Source organism: Zootoca vivipara, chromosome Z2 (genome assembly GCF_965207765.1).
Source record: "Zootoca vivipara chromosome Z2, rZooViv2.hap1.1, whole genome shotgun sequence".
NCBI lineage: Eukaryota > Metazoa > Chordata > Lepidosauria > Squamata > Lacertidae > Zootoca > Zootoca vivipara.
Window position 1 is genome coordinate 22,797,535 of NC_142585.1, and position 19,019 is coordinate 22,816,553.

A 19,019-nucleotide genomic window follows, 5' to 3' on the forward strand; every position below is an offset into this window, starting at 1 on the left:
AGCTGGGGGAAAAGCAGCAGGGCAAACAGTGGTGTGGATAAAATGAAATGCATGCTATTTAAATAAAATAAAATCCTGTAGTAGTAAGCTTTATATGTTGTTCATTTACATATTTTAATTAAACGTATTACCATGCTGCCCTATAAAAATTTTCAGTTTGGTTTGCAATGAAGTAAACACAATATTTAACAACAACTGCATTATTATACTGCTTACTAAACCAGCTGTGCTGGCAAGGCAGGGTAGTACACTTCAGTGTGAACACAGAGGTCTTTGCTCCTGGCAAGGATTCCTTTGTAACTTCAAAGACAGGTATCATATGTGCACCCAGAGTCCTAGCTCCCTGCCTTTGAGGTGATAGGCATGCAGTGAGGGGGGGGAAAAGTATTTGATCCCCTGCTAAATTTGCCTGCTTGCCTTCTGACGAAGAAATGACCAGTCCATAATTTTAATGGTAGGTTTATTGTAGCTGTGAGAGACAGAATAACAACAGGAAAAACCCCAGAAACCCAGAAGACAAAAGTCAGAGATGGATGTGCATTATAATCAGTGAAATAAACATTTGATCCCTTTGCAAAAGATGACTTAGTACTTGGTGGCAAAATCCTTGTTGGCAATTAGAGGTCAGACGTTTTTTGTAGGTGGCCACACATCTCAGGAGGTACTGTACTTAGTCATGGATATTTTTTGATACAATATTTTTGGTCTGGTTTGGAGAGAGCACATCAGAAAGGGTGTTTAAAGCCTATTTAGAGGGTCCTCCCCATTTTATGCAATTTCACGTACACATGCAGGGCCCCGGAACATAGCTCCTATGTAAGTTGCCTGTATCCTTTAAGATAGGAATGGGGAAACTGCTGCCACCCCGGTCATTGGACTAGGAATTCACATCATCCCTAACTATTGGCCATACGGGTGGGGCTGATGGGAGCTGGAGTCCAAGAACATTTGGAAAGCCACAGGTTCCCCAACCCCACTGCTCTCAGCCTGGGCTCTGGAGAACCATTGGCTTTCTAGAAGGGGCAGCACCAAAGACAAATGGGTCCTTGGCCTAGCTTCATGCAAAGCATCTTCTTGGGCCTTTCCTCTTGTAAACTAGGCAGTTGTAACATATCGCTTGTTATCACCCGCCTGTTCTGCTGTTGAGGACTTCTTGGATCATTCTTTGTCTCTAGCTCCATCCCTTTGACCTTACCGCCTTAGAGAAGAAGAAACCAGGCACAATTCAGCCAAAATTTAGTACTGTTATTCAGGGCTTTCTTTCCAGCCAGAACTCACCAGACCTCGGCTCCGGCACCTCTCAGGTGGGTGCCATTGCCATTCTAAGAGAACGAGGGAGGTGTTCATGGTGAGTTCTGGTACCTCTTTTTCTAGAAAAAACAGAAAAGTATATTAAATTGTAAATTATTTCACAATAATTTACTTCTGGGATTTAAAACTTTATGACCAGTATGTCCCCAACCAAACTCAGTCAGAGAGAGTGAGAGGGGCAAGGCTTCAAAAATCACAGGGATACGTCCTCACATTCCTCCCAAGCACCCTCAGATTTAACCTCTGTAGGTTGAATGTGAAATGTTCAGGTTTGAGTAAAACAAACAGAGAGATAATTGTAAGAATTTGAGTAATGTGAGCAGAGGGAAGAATTGCTGTTGGGACATGCCCATCCTGAGGATATCTGTATATTCTTGCACCTGCAGTGCAAGAAGACCCCGATTCAAAGGCACCATGAGCTCACTTATCCTGCTATAATTATTTTTTGAGTAGCAGATACTGTTGCTTCTGCTTATGGTATGTTATTTGATTATCTGGTTTAATTATGTCTTTTACTGGTATATGGTTGTCTTTTATTGTTGCTCTTCATGAAATTGTGCTCCAGATTGAAAAAAAGGGTGGGATAGTAGCATATTAATTAATATGGAGGTAATAATATACAGGTGTACATTTAATTTTAATGCTTGTGTACTTAGTGTTTAATACTTGCAAACCACCAAGAAACCTATTTGGGTCCTTTCCTAATCCATTCCGATGCTGAGTAATGACCAGTTCCTCCAACCAACTGGCATTGCTAGGAGAACCTGAAAGAACACCTTCCCCCATATATTTTACGCTGCCCTTTGATGTCACCAGAGGATGCTTCAGAGCCCTTTCATTAGAGGCAAAATTGGTGGAGATTCAAAGCAAGACTCCTTGGAAGGCAAGAAATACATAGAAAAATAACTTACTAGAATGCCAAATTTTGGAAATTGTGCATGAACCCCAAATAACAATAAACAATCAGCTGTAGTTTAAAAAAAAACCCCAAGGCAAAGTGAAATATTTTATTATTTCATAGCTTCAAAAGCAAAACATACAAAAGGACAGTGTTATTTGAGTTAAGATATGATGAGAAGGTTTCCGAAGGCAGGATGAGCACCCAACTGGCTGCATACATATGTATACACACATATATAAAACACTTCCCTGTGGTTCTCATCTCTCATCCCCATTCCCTTCTCCCAGACAGTGAGTTATGTAGTTTTCTCTGAAGTTCAATTCTCAGCCTCCTGTCAGTGCAAAAGCCTCAGAATCAGAAATTTGATTCTGATGTTAGCTCTCCCCCCTTTGTAATGGCTTGGTCGCTCATCTCATCCTGCATCACCGGTAGGGCAATCTTTGTTAAGGGAGTTTCAGTTTTGAAAAGAGAGTCAGTTTTGAGGTGGGGGGTTATGTAGAAAGATTTCTGGAAAGACTCTGACGTGAAGTAGTAGATGAAAGGGTCAAAGCAGCAGTTCAGAGTGGCGATGCACAGCGTGATTGGATAGAATGTCCTCGCAAATCTCTCCAAGAAACAATTTGCTATGGCCTGAGAACGCACAAGGGCATACAAGAAAAGGATGGAGTTGTAAGGTACAAAACACACCAGGAAGATGGCCAAATGTACAACAATCATCTTGAGCACTTTCTCTTTGTTCGTGCCAATCTGGGAAAGCGTGGCAGGTTTCCGGAGGGTCCTCAGGACCAGTGATGAACAAATGAGGTTGAGCAGCAAGGGAATAAGAAAGCCAACCACTTCAATAAATATTGTAATTTTGGACAAGTAGGTTTTCCATATGCTTTTGGAAAAGCCTTCAAAACACGTTGTACTACTGTTGTAAGTGTTGGTGGTGGAGAACAAGGATGCTGAGATCCCTCCGCTGAGGACGAGAATCCACACACCCATGCACACGATGACTGTATTCTTCCTTGTCCTAATGGTGCGGGATCGGAACGGGTATACAATGGCGAGGAAGCGGTCAACACTGATGCATGTGAGGAACAGCATACTCCCGTAGATGTTGGTCAGGAAGGCTGTCCCTGAGATCCTGCACAAAAGGTCTCCAAAGGGCCAGTGCCTGTTGAAGTTGTAGAAGATCTTGAATGGAAGAGTGAAGACGAAGAGTAAGTCAGAGACCACCAGGTTGGTCATGAAAATGGTGGTCTCAGATCGCATATTGATGCGGCAGCAGAATACGAACAAGGAAGCACAGTTGGTGATCAAGCCAAGGATGAACACCATGCTGTAGACAGCTCCATAGAGGTTGTACTTGAAGGAATCATCCGTCATGCATGTATGGTTGTTGCTGTGATTCCCCATTACAGCTCTGCACTTTGCAAAGCCAAATTAAGTGGAATCCATGCAATGAAAGTCAGGAAGCCCGGCTCACCTTAAGGAGCATATTCCAGTGATATTGACTGAATGCTTGTTGCCACACAGGTGTGATGGGTGCCATTCTCCTGGGGAAAACCAGAAAGGAAAAAGCAATCAGTTCTCAAATACTTAGTCTAAGTACCTCCCAATTCATATAAAACATCCCCCAAATAATCCTAGGAAGTTAGTTACAGGTGCTAAGGAGACTCTTCTTCCCTTCAAAGAGTTCCCTGGTAAGAGGGATTGAGTGTTAAACCACTCTGGGATCTGACTCTGTGAGGGGAATAGAGGTCTCCTCACAACTCACAGCACCCTTAGCAAACAACACCTCCCAGGATTTTTTGTGAGGAAGAAGACATGGTTGTTTAAAGTGGTATGATATTGTGCAGATGGGGGCCAGATTCTCTGCACTGAATCCAACTACTGTAAGTCATACTCAGAATCGACCCGCTGAAATCTATGGACTTCGTGTCTATTGATTTCAATGGGTTTTCTCTGTGTATGAGTTGGATTCAAGCATACATGCTGGCTGGGGCCAACAGGTGTTGTAGTCCAGCAATATCTGGAGAACAACAGTGTGAGGAATGATGCTGTATTCCAGGAGCAGGGAACCTTGGGCCAGGGAGCCAAATCAACATTTCTGGTCTCTCTCTCTCTTTCCCTCAGAAGTCTTCCAACACCACATCACCTCAACAAACCACTCCTAATCACTCAGCCCTTCAATGTTGATTTTCACATGCCCTTGGCTAGAATGTATCCTTGAACTCTGATAATGCCTTTTGTTTGCCTGCATAGAGGATGGAGGGGGGAATGTGAGTTAGCCTATTGTACAAAGATGAAATTTGCATTTGTTGCTCCAATCACTTTTCCCTTTGGCCTTGCCCACTGCTGACTTCTGGAAAGTTGTCCTGGAGGGAATATGGCCCTTGTGCTGTATAGTATGTGTGCATTTTAAAAAATCCAGTTATTTCCTGTTTCACCTGTGTGTTCTTTGCCTTCTAAAGCAGCTGTCATTTCAAAGAACGTTTCTAGGTTCTATTATACTTGGTGTCTGACATAGTATTTGGTTCTATTTGGGGAAGGACCACAGTGAGCCGGTTAAACCTCAAAGTCATCTCCATGTCATGCTGTCTGACAGTGGCTACTGCTAGTTAGTGCTGGGAATATTAAACTGAAAGGATCAATGGTCTGAGTCAGCTTAAAGAAAGCAGGGGAATCATGGAGACTTCAGTTTTGGCAAACAAAAGTACCCAAGGATGCAGAGCTTGATCTGGGATGGGCAGGTAAGTCACATGCAGATAAAGCAAGCAAAAGGCAACACTGGCAGAAGTGGTTTGGGGCCCCTGCAGAATGGCTACAGGAGGCAAACATCTGCAGCAGGAGAAACAGCAGACATTCCAGCGGTGTGTGTCCTGTTGTAATACATGATCTAACATCTGACTTGGGATGCTTTTGACAAAAGGAACCATTAGTCAGGAGCCTGGAACCACATCAAATGACAAATTCCTCTTTTTTTGTGGCTTCAGAAACAGCAAATCTTAGGCAATTCCAAGAGTTCTCTGGAAAAATTCAAACCATTTTGCTTCAGTTCTGAGTTAGGAGGCATATAAAAGGAAAGGCACACACTTGCATTGTCCTCTGACACCTTGCTGCTGTTCCCTGTCTTGCATCTCACTCTGCCCAATAGCTTATTTTGCCTCTGTAATTCAGATCCAACAAGTTTTCAAGGTATGATCTGTATTAAACTTATATGCGGAGCCAGGAAATAACAAATACAGTGAAACCTTGGCTTTCGAACCTAATCCGTTCGACTTCCAAAACATTTGAAAACTGAAGCAGGCATTTCCGGAAGCATTTATGTCTAGAAAACTCAATACGGAAGCCACAAGGCATGTTCAGCTTCCGAAAAGCATTCAAAAACCGAAGCAGTTACTTCCAAGTTTTCGACGTTCGAAAGCCGAAGCATTCGACTTTCGAGATGTCCGAAAATCAAGGTACCATTGTACTTACCTTGCACTTATGTTCTTTCCCCTCTTTAAAATTCAAGAACAAGCTAAATCTGATAGAATAACAGCATGCAGCTTGGTCCTCTATGTGTTTACTCAGAAGTAAGTCCCACCAAATCCAATTGAATTTATTTCCTAACCAGTTTGCTTAAGATTGCTACAATCTTAAGCATGCTGATTTGGAAGGAAATCTTAACTAAGTCCTACCCAGACTTCAATTAGCCATGCCTCTTAATTTCGATGGATTTACTCTAAATAGGGCTAGAATTGGATACAATCCAATGGACTCAGAGGGATATACCTCTGTGTAAAAACATGCAGCATCACACTGCATGAGTACAGGTTGTAAACTATGTAGCTGCTCCTCACTTCGGCCTCATTGCCATTAAGGGCTGGGGAACTGGAGACCTTTTGGAAAGTTCCAACAGCCCCAATGGTCAGAAACGTTGGTGAGACACAGGTTTCCCATCCCTGCATCAAGAACATCAGCCAACCGTACAGAGTGCACATTACTGTAATGGTATGTATGACATGCACAGTGCACATCTGCATCAGGCATAGGCAAACTCAGCCCTCCAGATGTTTTGGGACTACAACTCCCATCATCCCTAGCTAATAGGACCAGTGGTCAGGGATGGTGGGAGTTGTAGTCCCAAAACATCTGGAGGGCCGAGGTTTGCCTATGCCTGATCTGCATCCTCCAACTTTTGGCTACCAGATGTTTTAGATTACAACTCCCATCAGCCCTTGTCAGAACGGCCAGGTGTTATAGGTGTTGAGCTCCCCAGACCTGTCAGTGGAGGGGTGATAGCTCTATACAGGAATAATGATCTTAACAGCAATATGGTACAGTATTACAGTATTGGAGAAGACCAAGCTCAAGCCAGCCATGAAGCTTACTGAGTGACCTCAGGGAGTCATCTTAGCCAATAAGCTGAGTGAACAGATAATTCATGGGATCACACAATTGGAAGGGACCATAAGGATCATCTAGTCCCTCCCTACAATGCAGGAATCTTTCACCCAACATGGGGCGTGGACCCACAACCCTGAGATTAAGAGTCTCATGCTCTACCAACTAAGCTATCTTGCAACGTATCTCTCAATATAACCCAAGTTCCCTACTATCATAAGACCCCCCCCCCCAATTGTTGACCGTGGTCCCATCTGCTGTATACATTTAAAGCACTATTATATCCCTTTAAACAGCCGTGGCTCCTCCGCACCCGACCAAATCCTGGGACCTTTATTTCTTAAGGGTGCTGAGAGTTGTTAGGAGATCTGTCTTCACCTCACAGAGTTGCAATTCACAGAAGTCCCTGGGAAGAGGGGTTGACTGTAAAACTTAGTGCTTTTTTCTGGGGGGACACAGGGGTACGCATACCCCTAAACATTTTGTGAATCTAAGTTTGGCCTCATTGAGGGGCATTATTTCCATATGAGTAGGAAAATGATAGTACCCATAAGCATTGGGGGGGGCAGTAAAACTACTCTGGAAACTGTAGCTCTGTGATGGGAACAGGGATCTCCTCTAACCACTTTCTTCACCCTAAAAAAACTGCAGTTCTTTGCACCTACCATTTAATGTAACTGTGTTATAATACATGCTGCATATGGGGCCTTTATTTCTGCAAAAATCCATAAAGCAACACTGCATCAGTGAGGAATATAGCTTATTGGGATAAAAAAAAACCTCCACATTTTTCAGATTTATCAAACTTGCATTCTGATGATCTCAAGATGCTCACTCATTTCCTTGTAATCTTTCAGTCAATCCTTTTAAAAGTACTGTTGTTTTTGTGTGTATGTACCAGTATATTCACCCAACCTAGCAGTTCCTGCCAACCTAGCAGTTCAAAAGCATGTCAAAATGCAAGTAGATAAATAGGTACCGCTCCAGCGGGAAGGTAAACGGCATCTCCATGCGCTGCTCTGGTTCACCAGAAGCGGCTTAGTCATGCTGGCCACATGACCCGGAAGCTGTACGCCGGCTCCCTTGGCCAGTAAAGTGAGATGAGCGGCACAATCCCAGAGTCATCTGCGACTGGACCTAACGGTCAGGGGGCCCTTTACCTTTCTATTCACCCAATGGATCAATGCAGGAACTTGCAATTTTTAATAAAAGAAAAACCTTTTTATGCATAAGCCTATTTCTTTCTTTTTAACAGCTTCATTTAAAAAGGGGGGGGAGAGATTCCCAATCTTGCTGGTTATGCATCTAAATTTGGGCTCAGCTTTATGAGTACTTGCATTTATGCAGACTCAAAACATAAATTTGCATATGCCCAGTTGAATAAATATGTGCATTAGTTATATAAAACAAACCCCAGCTGCCCTACAGCTCTTACCTTTTTGGTTTCTGCAAGCTGTGCATTCGAAAGGAAATAAATATTACATTCAAAAGCTGGCTCTCAAAATACTTGCTGACAAATCATCCTTAGATTTGCCACACACAACTCTCATCTGGATTCTCTTACCCGCAAGTGCACTGATGAAAAAGGCCCATTATTCCATTTGTACTACTTTTGTTAAGGAATTACCGGCACTTGTTTTTATTTCCTTGTTGTTCCTATGAGTGATTGGGAAACTTTTATTTCCTCTTTGTTCCTATGAGTGATTGGAAAAGTTTTGCCAAGGCAAATTTGCAAATTTGGTAAGCTGCAAATGCACAGTTTGTGACCTACCAAATCAAACATAATTCTCCTACCACACATCTCCCACCCCTAGTTTCAGGTAGGACAGAGACACAAACAGGAAGTTTCCAAATGTCCTATCACTACTTCAAATACCAAACTCAAGTAGTTGAGTGACACAGCAGAAGGGGAGTCAGAGGTCACATTTGCACTATACCATTTCTAACTGGCTGGCTCCTGTGAGAACATAATGCAGGAGTACTAGACAATTCTTTGGTCTGATCCAGCAGGGCATTTCTTATGTTTTTAAGGGATTTCTTTAAACTAAGGACTCTTTTCTTTGCTAAGGTAATTATGCCATTTGCATTGCTGCACGCGTAGAAAATGTGCACATTTTAAAAAATACGATTTAATATAGCTGGTAAACAAAATGCAATCCACTGTTGACATCAATGTACATGGTGCTTTACAGAATACAAGAACAGCAGACCTCTGCCCCAAGGAACTTACAGAGAGGCAAGTGGAGGCAGCAGTAATCAGGGAACAAGTATCTCTCTTCTTCCCAAAATTCTGATGCAGCTTGCTTCTATTACCCCACCCCCACCCACTCATTTCCAGATAGCTAGGGGAGAAAATAACTATGCAGCACCAGAATACAAGATAAAATTCATGTCTGGTCTGCCCATTACAGGCTGCATCATAGTTCTTAAAACCATTCATTAAGGCCAGCAATTCCAAAGCAAACAGTCCAATATTAATGCCACTCACAGCTATCCTATGAATTCAGTGTGTTGAAGATTAAGGTAATCTGGAATTGGTAACTATACAGATACTGTAGTCAATTCTATGTCCTTAAACCCTTCTGAATTAAAGACAGTTACAACAGCCAAGTAACCTTATCCATCTTCCACCATCTCCCCTTGCTTGACTACTACTGAATGTTCATAGAAATTCAATACAATATGCCCATTACAATGGTAATACCCCCCCCCCTTTTTCTTAAAGGAAAAGAAGAGAGAAAGCATTTGATTCCTCCACCTAAAAGGCAAGCAATTGAATTTGCCAAGTGACTTAAAGCTAGGAACACAGGAAAACTACCTTATACCAAGTCCATTTAGCACAGAGAGTAACAGCTGTTCTCCAAGGCTTCAGTCAAGGGACATACCCAGAACTACCTGGAGATGCCTGGGATTGAATTTGGGACCCTCTGCATGCAAACCAGGTGATCTACCACTGCACTATGGTTCTTCCCCTAGGAAAGACGTCTGGTTTAGAAGCAGAAGAGGAAACCAATATATTCTCTGGGTCTCTTGCCATAGCTGCCAAGTTTTCCCTTTTCTTGCGAGGAAGCCTATTCAGCATAAGGGAAAATTCCTTAAAATAAGGGATAACTTGGCAGCTATGGTCTCTTGCTCATTTTTGGCTATTTCTGCAAGCTCTGAAATCAATCCAGAGCAATCCAGTTAGTTTCCTGCTTTATTCCCTGCAGTTCACTGACTAAGGAGAAAGGCAATGGAGAATACCCAGACATGAGGATATCCTGAGCAGATTTTGAACTCTGAACTTCCCCATCCTTCTAGTTCCACCATCCATTGTATTTATATACAATGACAAATTATTTATATTAAACACAACATACTTTCAGCAGAAATAACCCTTCTGATGCTCAGTAGTTTGACAGCATTATAGATAACAAGCTGGTGTTGCTCAGGAATTCTAAGCCAAAAAATCAGTGCAGTTTTGAAAGGTTCAGTCTGCCATCTTAATTCTAATTCATCACCCAACAGCACCCAAAAACTGATAGAAACCTTTGTGCATGTTGTTGTGTTTTGGGATGGGAGCCTGACAATGAGGCTATCAATGACCACTAGTCACAATGATTAAATGTAGCCTTTAAGATCCACGCTTCCAAATACCAGGTACTGTGGGTCAACAGTGGGGAGAAAGCTATTGCTCTCATCATGACCTCCTTGTGGGTGTCTGATCAACATCTGGTTGGCTTCTGTGACCGTATGGCTTCTGGGCCTGATGAACCTTTGGTTTGATCTATCAAGGCTTTAAGCATGTGATGAGGTGCTTTGAGACTACACAGCATTTCAAGATGGGATACATCTCTGTTCCTTGTATCAGGCAGTCAGGGCAGATTTGGGATTCTGGGTTGCATTCTATGTTAGTCATAGAGTGGACAAATTGAAATAAGTAGACACAACTAGTTTAGGCCAGTTAATTTCAATAGGTCCATTCTGAGCAGAACTTAGTTGGATATAACCTGCTGCTAATATACTTGGCACCTCGTTGCTTAACAGTGAACCGATGAAGGCAGTCTTGCACTTGTGTTGAACCTACACCATACATTTAAAACACATGGTTTCCCCCAAAGAATCCCAGGAACTGTAGTTTGTTAACGGTGCTGAGAACCGTAGCCCTGTAAATTATAGTTTCAGGTTTCATACATAATTAGTATATACTACATTTACTCACAATCCAGCCATTCAGCCATTCATTTCTGGGATTTGTATCTATCAATATTTGTATTATCAGTGTAATACAATAAAATACTGTAATCCACTGAAACACTGAAATATACAAATCCCAGAAATGAATGAAGAAATGGGCAGAAATCTTGGTGGATCCTGAGTTTAGCAGTCCTAAACAACTTACTAGGGAATAAAGGAGCATTACATTTCAAAACATTTATTACATTTCTATTTCTCTTGTTTTTGCTTCAGTTGTGCTTTATGATACTCTGATTTTATCTTACCATTGGAATGACAACAACGCACTGGATAGTAGCTTTTATCATGCACCTAAGTGGAATCACACAGATGAAAGAAAAATCAAGTGTCAAGAACTATTGCCTGTTTAATCATACTTTACACAGAAATAAAGATATGATTTAAAACAATATACGTTTTACAATAACAGGAATGTCTTTGAGAGCTGAAATGTAAAATGTAAAAATGTACGCACTCCAAACTACTGTTTAGTGTTGACCCATGGAGCTAAAACTAAAATCTGTGCTTTTCTAAAAGGATTTAGCATTTTAGCTGCAGAGAAGATGGCCAAAGCACTATGTAAATGTATGTGTTTGTGCCAACTTACACTAAATATGCAGAAATTTAAAGCAGCCAACAAGAGGGGGGGCAATACCAAACTTCCATTTTTAAGAATATTTTAAAGAATATTAAGAATATTTAATGGGATTTAAAGAAAAGGAGGCTATGGGGGTGTGGTGTGATGACTGAAGCCCCATTCAATGATCACAATCAGAAAATGTGCACTGTGGTATCTTTTTATTACAAGCAAACACAGATTTGCAGAAACTTTGGAACTAAAAGCAGTTTTGTTTTGCTCCATCAAGGTGAGAAGATTCGTGGGCCTCCTATAAAAACTGTTGCTTAAAAGTCTCAGATATGAAAGCAGAAAGATTGCACCCACCACGACCCCTGCCGAAATAAATTAGTCGTCTTATCGGTTTCAGGAGCCTTAGATCAGAATCCTTGGCATGTCTACTCAGTAGTAAGTATCGCCGAGATCAGAGGAGCTTATCGCCAGAAAGGTGTGGCTGGAAATGATAGTCTGATGCCGCACTTACCTTGTTGCACACCCCATTGAACTCACTTCTGAGTAGATATGCCTAGGATCACGCTGTGTGACACACACCGGATCAGGCCTCACTAGGAAATGTTTGAAATCATAGGAAAAGAACAGTGGTGGTGAACAGAGATTTTATTCGTTTGTTATTTATAGGCGCTTCTTTACCTCTCTAGATATCTGGTCACATTTTTTAAAACGGCTAATTTAACAATGAATTCAAAGAAACAAACGGAAAAGCCAACTTACACAGCAAAAACCACCTTCCCAAGGTGGGATGATCAGCCCCACTGACTACTTCCAGATCCAGTCAGCCTGTAGGTCCGAGTTAGAAGCTCCCTGCCGCCGGGCATTGCAATCCACAGATCTGTTCCATGTTGTTTCGGTGACACTTTGGAGCTGGATCCCAAAAACAAACAAAACCAAAACTATCTGCAGCTTCCAAAAATGCACAGATTATCCTCAAAAACAGAGAAGCAGGCAGAGGCGCTCGCTGAGCAAACCCTCCAAGCCTTTGTTTAAAGGGCTGGCGGCGGACGGCGAAACCTCCTCTTTGGAGATGGGCTCTTGTGCCCCGCTTCCAATCCCTGAGCAGGAGTTGTGAGCGTCGTGCGCGCGGAGAACGGGGGGGCGGAGGGGGGGAGAGAATCTCCCAATAGAAGGAATTTCTGATTGGATGGCGAGCCGTTCTAAGCAGCCCAGGACTCCGCCCCGTCCTTTGGGTTCCCATGAGGTGGCCAATGGCTGCAAGGGGGTGGGAGCTCTCTCTTTTGGAAAGCCTTTTTGGTCAGAGAAAGGAGGGGGTTCTGCTTTCACAGGCAAAGGGCGAGCTGAGTTTCAAAAGGTCCGATTTTGACAATGGAGGAGGGGTCGCTTCCTGTGCGAAAGGGTGGTGGGCGATGTAGTCGGAGAGAGGGGCTGCTGGCAGGGGAGTCCTTGCTAGAGACTTGAATAACAAAAGATTCGCATCGGGTTTGATTCTGCGAACGTGGAAGGACCGGGCTGTAGGAAACTTAATGAAGAGCAGAATGATAGAGCCATGCAGTTAGATATTGTAATTCTGCGTTCAGAAGAGGATTAGACGGATTCAGCAGATTTGGGCAAATTAATGGAGGTTAAGCCTATCAGTGGCAAGTAACCATGGTCTGTCTAAATACCAGTCGCTGCGAGTGGGGAAGAGTGCTGTGGTGCTCAGGTCCTGCTTTCGGATTTCTCTTGACCACTGCAAGATAACATGATAGCGGGACTAGATAGGCCTTTGGTCTGGTTCAGGAAAGCTCTTCTAATATTCTGAAGTCACTGCATCTTGTGGCAGCAAGTTACATAGCTTAACTATGTGCTGGGGGTGGGGTGGGGATACTTCCTTTTGTCTGTCCTGAATCTTCCCACTCTATAGGAGATTCATTGGATAACACCAGGTTCTAGTATTATGAAAGGTAAAGAAAACCTACTTTCTTTCTGGCTACTGTGCACTTGTAGTACACCTCTGTCGTTTCCAACCCTTTGAAAATGGGTCAAACTACAGACTACAGAGAATGGATGAAAAAACGAGGCTGTGTGCTATAATCAGCTGAATCTGTGGTTTAATCAACTGAAACATCCATTATCCAGAAGGGGTGAATTTTAGCCAATGGGGTCAAATTTTAATAGGAAAAGGAACGCTTTTCTTCTCCCTACAGCTGTCACCCCTCACCCCAGAATGTAAACAACCCACTGAAGATTACTCAGTTCCTTCCACTGCGGGGGCAGGGGGGGAAGCAGGAGCACCACACAAGCAAACAAACAGCCCTTTCTGTTTCTCTTCTACAGGCTCTGTGTGCCCTTGCCATGCAGCGCCTGGCTACAGCCCAGTGGCTCCTATCCAGTGGACTCAAGCAGTTTCCTGAATCTAACAGCAGCATTAGCTCACTTGTAAAAAGAAAGAAAGGAAGAAAGGAAGGAAAAACACAACCCCCCATAGTTTGGTTTGTCTCCTGTGTCTCAATCCCTTAAAAGAACATCATTTTCTAAAAACTGTATTAATCATTCATTGATAGCAAGCAAAGAAATTCTCCTGAGCTTTCCAATTTGTAGTGGAGGTATGGTGAGACTTTGAATACATGGCTCAAGAACATAGCCTATTCACATGGCATCATGAGCATGGGGAGGCGTACGTTTTCTGGCAAGTTATGAATGGCGACTTTGCTGTGACTGCCACAGCTAGGGACAATAATTTGAGCTGCATGGCATTTAACCTCTCCAGACCCATTTCCCTTTTAGATGGCTGAATCCACCTATGCAGAGGTTTGGGGTATACCACTCCAGACTGCTTGACGGGAGTTGCATATCTCAAGCGTGCTCTGAAAATACCTAAAATGTGGCATGTTGGTGAGATCATTTCCAGCTTCTTCTTCTTCTTTTGCCTGTGAGTCAGTAGCGGCTTGTGCCTATTGGGTCTTGTAGGTCAGAAAGCAAGGAGACTGACAGTAGGTGGAGCCAGAGAGCCAGAGCCAATAACCAGCAGGGGAAATAATTATAGCAGGAGTCCCCAAACTCGAAGCGCTGGATCTCACGGTGGGCTGGAGGGCGGGGGAGCGCGCACACGCTATTTCCGGCGCACTTCTGGGTCTCAGGAGCACTGGAAATAGCTTATGTGCATGCGCATGGGCCTCCTCCAACCTGGAAGTGCACTGGAAATGATGTGCATGCGTGCAAGCTATTTCCGGTGCTCCTGCCACCCAGAAGTGGGCAGCCGCGCCATGCTGCGCCTGTAAGTGTGGGCGGCGGCAGCAGGCGGTGGGGGTCACCGTGGGCCAGATAAATTGGTCCTTCAGGCCATATCCGGCCCGCAGGCCATAGTCTGGGGATGCCTGAATTATAGCTTTGTCCCCATCCTCCTCCCTGCTGAGCTCTGCTAGGGGACCACAGAGCCTAGAGCTTGCTGATCAGAAGGTCGGCGGTTCAAATCCCTAGGCTCAGTGGTTTAACCCACAGCGCCAACCGTGCCCCACTTCACACACAATACAGCAGCACAAATAGCACTTTTTTGTTTTACAGTCTTCTTTGGCGATCACTTGTAGCTGAGTAAGATTGTCTTCCATGAACACGGTCTTAACAGTGAGTCCGTAAGTGACTGTGGAGGCCAATTCTGGATCCACAAATCTTTCCACAGTGGGGACATTGGTTTCCGGGCGGGAACTGATCACGGTGAGGGCTTGCCAAACATGCCTTCCTCCAATTGGAGTACTCGCAGGCCAGTGTTTCCCAGTTATCAGTGCTTATACTACATTTTTTTTTTAAAAAAATTTTCCTTGAGAGCATCTTTAAACCTCTTTTGTTGTCCACCAGTATTTCATTTTCCATTCTTAGGTTGGGAATAGAGTAGTCGCTTTGGAAGATGATAATCAAGCATCAATCAGAAAACAATACATATATCTCCTTTGACTTCCCTACCCCCCCCTTTTGTGGTTCCTTATGTTATAATCCACCACCACCCCACATCTCCTTTGGAATTCCAATTTTTAATAAATCCTTAAATATTCCTTAGTTCATAATTTTAAATACAAGTTTTAAATCAATCCTGCTAATGAATTTAATTGTTTAGAATATTTTTTTTTAAATAAATTATATACATGTGGTCTCTTTCTATCCTAAAGGAAGACAGAAGTTGTGAAAACCACTAGGGCATATTTTAAAGGCCTAACATCCTATATTTCCACGCTTTACAGTGGTACCTCGGGTTAAGAACTTAATTCGTTCTGGTGGTCCATTCTTAACCTGAAACTGTTCTTAACCTGAGGTACCACTTTAGCTAATGGGGCCTCCCACCGCCACACCGCTGCACGATTTCTGTTCTCATCCTGAAGCAAAGTTCTTAACCTGAGGTACTATTTCTGGGTTAGCGGAGTCTGTTACCTGAAGTGTCTGTAACCCAAGGTACCACTGTACTTTGCTGCATAATTTGTGGTTTCAAATCTGCTGGGATTCTCTTAGCAAAGAGTACTTCCCCCAAATCTGGATCTTGGCATTCAGTAATTTTCCTATTCCTTGCCACCAGCAAAGGCACCACCTGGTCATTTATCTCAGGCAGAAAAATATCTTGGGTTGACCCTGAAGTTTAGATTGTAAGCACCTGGCTTAGGTCAGAACAACCTTGTAGTCTTGTACATTCAAGAGCCTGGGAAAGGAGAGTGAAGATTTTTGCTTCAAAGCTGGCATCCAATCTTTGTTCCAAGCTGTGTTGTGTGATGGTGCAGTGCAGATCAAGTAAACCAAAGATAAGAGCAAGCACATAGTTGCCTGGGAGAAACAGCCTGCAAAATAGCAATACAGAAAAAGTATTTAGACTAGGATCCCACTCACTTGGTTCAAGACAGCAATCTAAGCATCACTAAACAGGAGAAGTGCTTTGCCTTTCCCATGCTGATTATTAGGAATGAATAGAACTATTTATTTCCAATAAGTGCCACTTCTGCATGCTTTCACTCATAACCCATTTCCATGCTGATCAGTGATTATTATTATTTTTTAAAGAAATCTGCACAAAAATTCTCATGGAAATATGTATTTAGCAAGGTATTTTAACATCTGAATTTTTAAAAAGTATTTTATCTCAGAGAACACAGTTTTGAAAGTATTGTAATACTTTTTTAAAAGCCAAGAACTGCATTGCCACATTCGGAGAAGTGAAAAACCCCAATGGTTAGCAAGCAACTTCCTGAATCTCACATTAGTCTGGGAGGTATGTTATCAGGGCAGTTCATATTGGAATTGGCAAAGATGGTATCCTGCCCTGGAACCAGTGAGATGAAAGGATGGGTCATAACAAATACTGAACTAACCCCTATTTATTAGTTGATTTGGTACTTTTATATGTTACCCTTCATCATCCATCATGGAACTCAAGGTGCTTTACACCCAGGAACTGACCAAACCTGGACCTGCTTAGCTTCAGCAAGTTGACTCCATTAGGTGACCTCAAATCAGATACTGGTACTTGCCACTCTCCCCTGCGAATGCTACAATCTAGGTTGGGGTAGCTAACACACTGCCCTACAAGGGATGCCAACTTGAATAAAATATTGGGGAGACCCAGGTAAGCGCGGCCCTACAAAATAAGATGCTGTGCATGCACACCATTTGAATAGCAATGTCCATTAATTAGGTGGGGACCCGGCCCCAGGAGCCTGCCCCTACAGATATTGCTCAGCTGTTAACTACCATATGTTCCAGTCCAACAAAATCTGCAAGGCACCACGTTGCTTACCTCTGCCCTAAGTGTCAGAAGTGGACAGTGAAGAGGGGCACCTATTCACACCTTGCACCCTGGCAGCAGAATCACTGCAGCTTACAGACCCTCCAAATGTCCCTATTTTCCAGGGGTGTCCCTGATTTAGAGAAGCCATCCCAGTTTTGGATTTGGTCCGGGAAAGTCTCTAAACAATTTACATGAAAATCAAGAGCCAAGAAGGCATAATATAAAGCCTATAGAGCCACAGTGGTACCTCTACTTACGAATTTAATGCGTTCCGAACACCATGGGAATGCATTGGGAGAAAAAATTCGTAAGTCGAAGCAACACTATCTAAAAATTCGTAAGCAGAAAAAATCCTATCTAAACTGCATCCAAGATGGCGGACAGAGCTCCATTCGTAAGTAGAAACATTCGTAAGTAGAGTTATTCATAAGTAGAGGTACCACTGTATTTGTGGCTCAGGACCCCAATAACTCAAGGATCACCTTTCCTCACATGAACCAACCCAGACCCTGTGTTCATCATTGGTGATGTGCTTTGTGTGTTCACTCAAAGGGAGGAGCAGCAGGTGGCAACATAGGAACAGGTCTTTAATGGAATGCTCTCCCCAGGCCAAAGTTCAGAGTCCAGGATCACATACTTTCCAACATTTCTCCTATGAAAATAGTGTTGTCCTAAGGAAAAGGGGAACATTCCATGATCAAATAAGAAACTGGGACATCTTCTGCAATTCCGGGACTGTCCCTGGAAAATAGGGACCCTTGGAGGGTCTGGTATCAGGGACAAGACTGCACCAGAGCTGCAAAGTTCTAGCAAATTCCCTTGCACACTACCAAGCTTCACTCATGAGAATCCCAAGCCTTGTGGGAACATCTCACCTGAAAATTGTGAGGAAGGGGTGTCTCTTCCCTTTGTTGGAGGCATTGTCTTGTCTTGGGAGAGAGATATTTAACCCTAACCCTGTCTCTCCCTACAAATCCTGTTCAGCCACCCCAGGCAGCAGATCACCTCCCTTCCTAGACTCCAACAATGGTCTCCCATAGCAGGGGTGGGGACAACAACTGCACTGAAGCCTGCCAGGTTTTGGGGAGGACCTCCATCTGCCTTACTCTGCTTCAGTCTTCTGGCCTCCCCTTCTCATTCCTCCACAGGGGCAGCAGATCTCCATGTAGGTCTTCACTTTCCCCTTCAGGTAAGGAGGTCCCACTTTGTAGTTCACCTGCAGTGCCAAAATGTATTGGGGCAGCCCTAGAGACAGGGGGGGGAAATGGTAATAAGAGGAAAAGATTTGATTTGGAATTAAGTGACACATTACAGCTGCTAAGACAGTACATCATTAATAGAAATTATATTTACTGTATATAGGTTTTAGAAAAGGTTTTTCAATATTTATTCATTTAAAGTGATTTGTTGCAGATTTAGCATAAAATGTATGTGTATAAAACTGAAGGAATGTAAAGTACTGTATACTGTATATTGGAAAGCTGACTTTTTTCTTTGCATTTGGATACCACTAACCAAATTTTGCACGATGGTTTGTGAGACTAAGAAGCCGTCTTTTGCCTATTTTTGGATACAGTCTACAAATTTAATAAGTAGTAGCAGTAGCAGAGTTGTGTTGTGTTGCTTTTTGAATCAAGCATGGTAGGCTGGAGCTTTCAAAATTGATTTTAGCCACCTATTTAAAAAATAGAACAAAGCTTTTTCATTTCTCAGAATGCACAAGCAATGTCAGGTACAAAGATACTAAGGTGTGTGTAATAGTTTTTAATATGATCAATATACTTACAAGTTGTAGGCTTTTTCATGCATGTCTAATTATTCAAAATAAAATTTCAGGAATAATTTTAAATGAACAAGAGATATAAACAAGAGTTTTATCGCAC

The 19,019-nt window shown here is 42.9% G+C and overlaps 1 protein-coding gene across 2 annotated transcripts; it reads right to left on the reverse strand.

The window, feature by feature from the left end:
- Positions 1-2,304: 2,304 nt before the first annotated feature.
- LPAR4 (lysophosphatidic acid receptor 4) lies at positions 2,305-12,493 on the reverse strand. Of its 2 annotated transcripts, XM_035102075.3 has the most exons (3): positions 12,150-12,493; positions 11,068-11,113; positions 2,305-3,753 (listed from the first exon to the last, which is right to left on the reverse strand). In XM_035102075.3, exon 3 carries the CDS (start codon positions 3,611-3,613, stop codon positions 2,567-2,569), a length of 1,047 nt encoding a protein of 348 aa, XP_034957966.1. In that variant the 5' UTR covers positions 3,614-3,753; positions 11,068-11,113; positions 12,150-12,493; the 3' UTR covers positions 2,305-2,566. The 2 variants fall into 2 exon arrangements, with proteins under 2 accessions (XP_034957966.1, XP_034957965.1); XM_035102074.3 differs by lacking the exon at positions 11,068-11,113 and having other exon boundaries at positions 12,150-12,487.
- Positions 12,494-19,019: the final 6,526 nt, after the last annotated feature.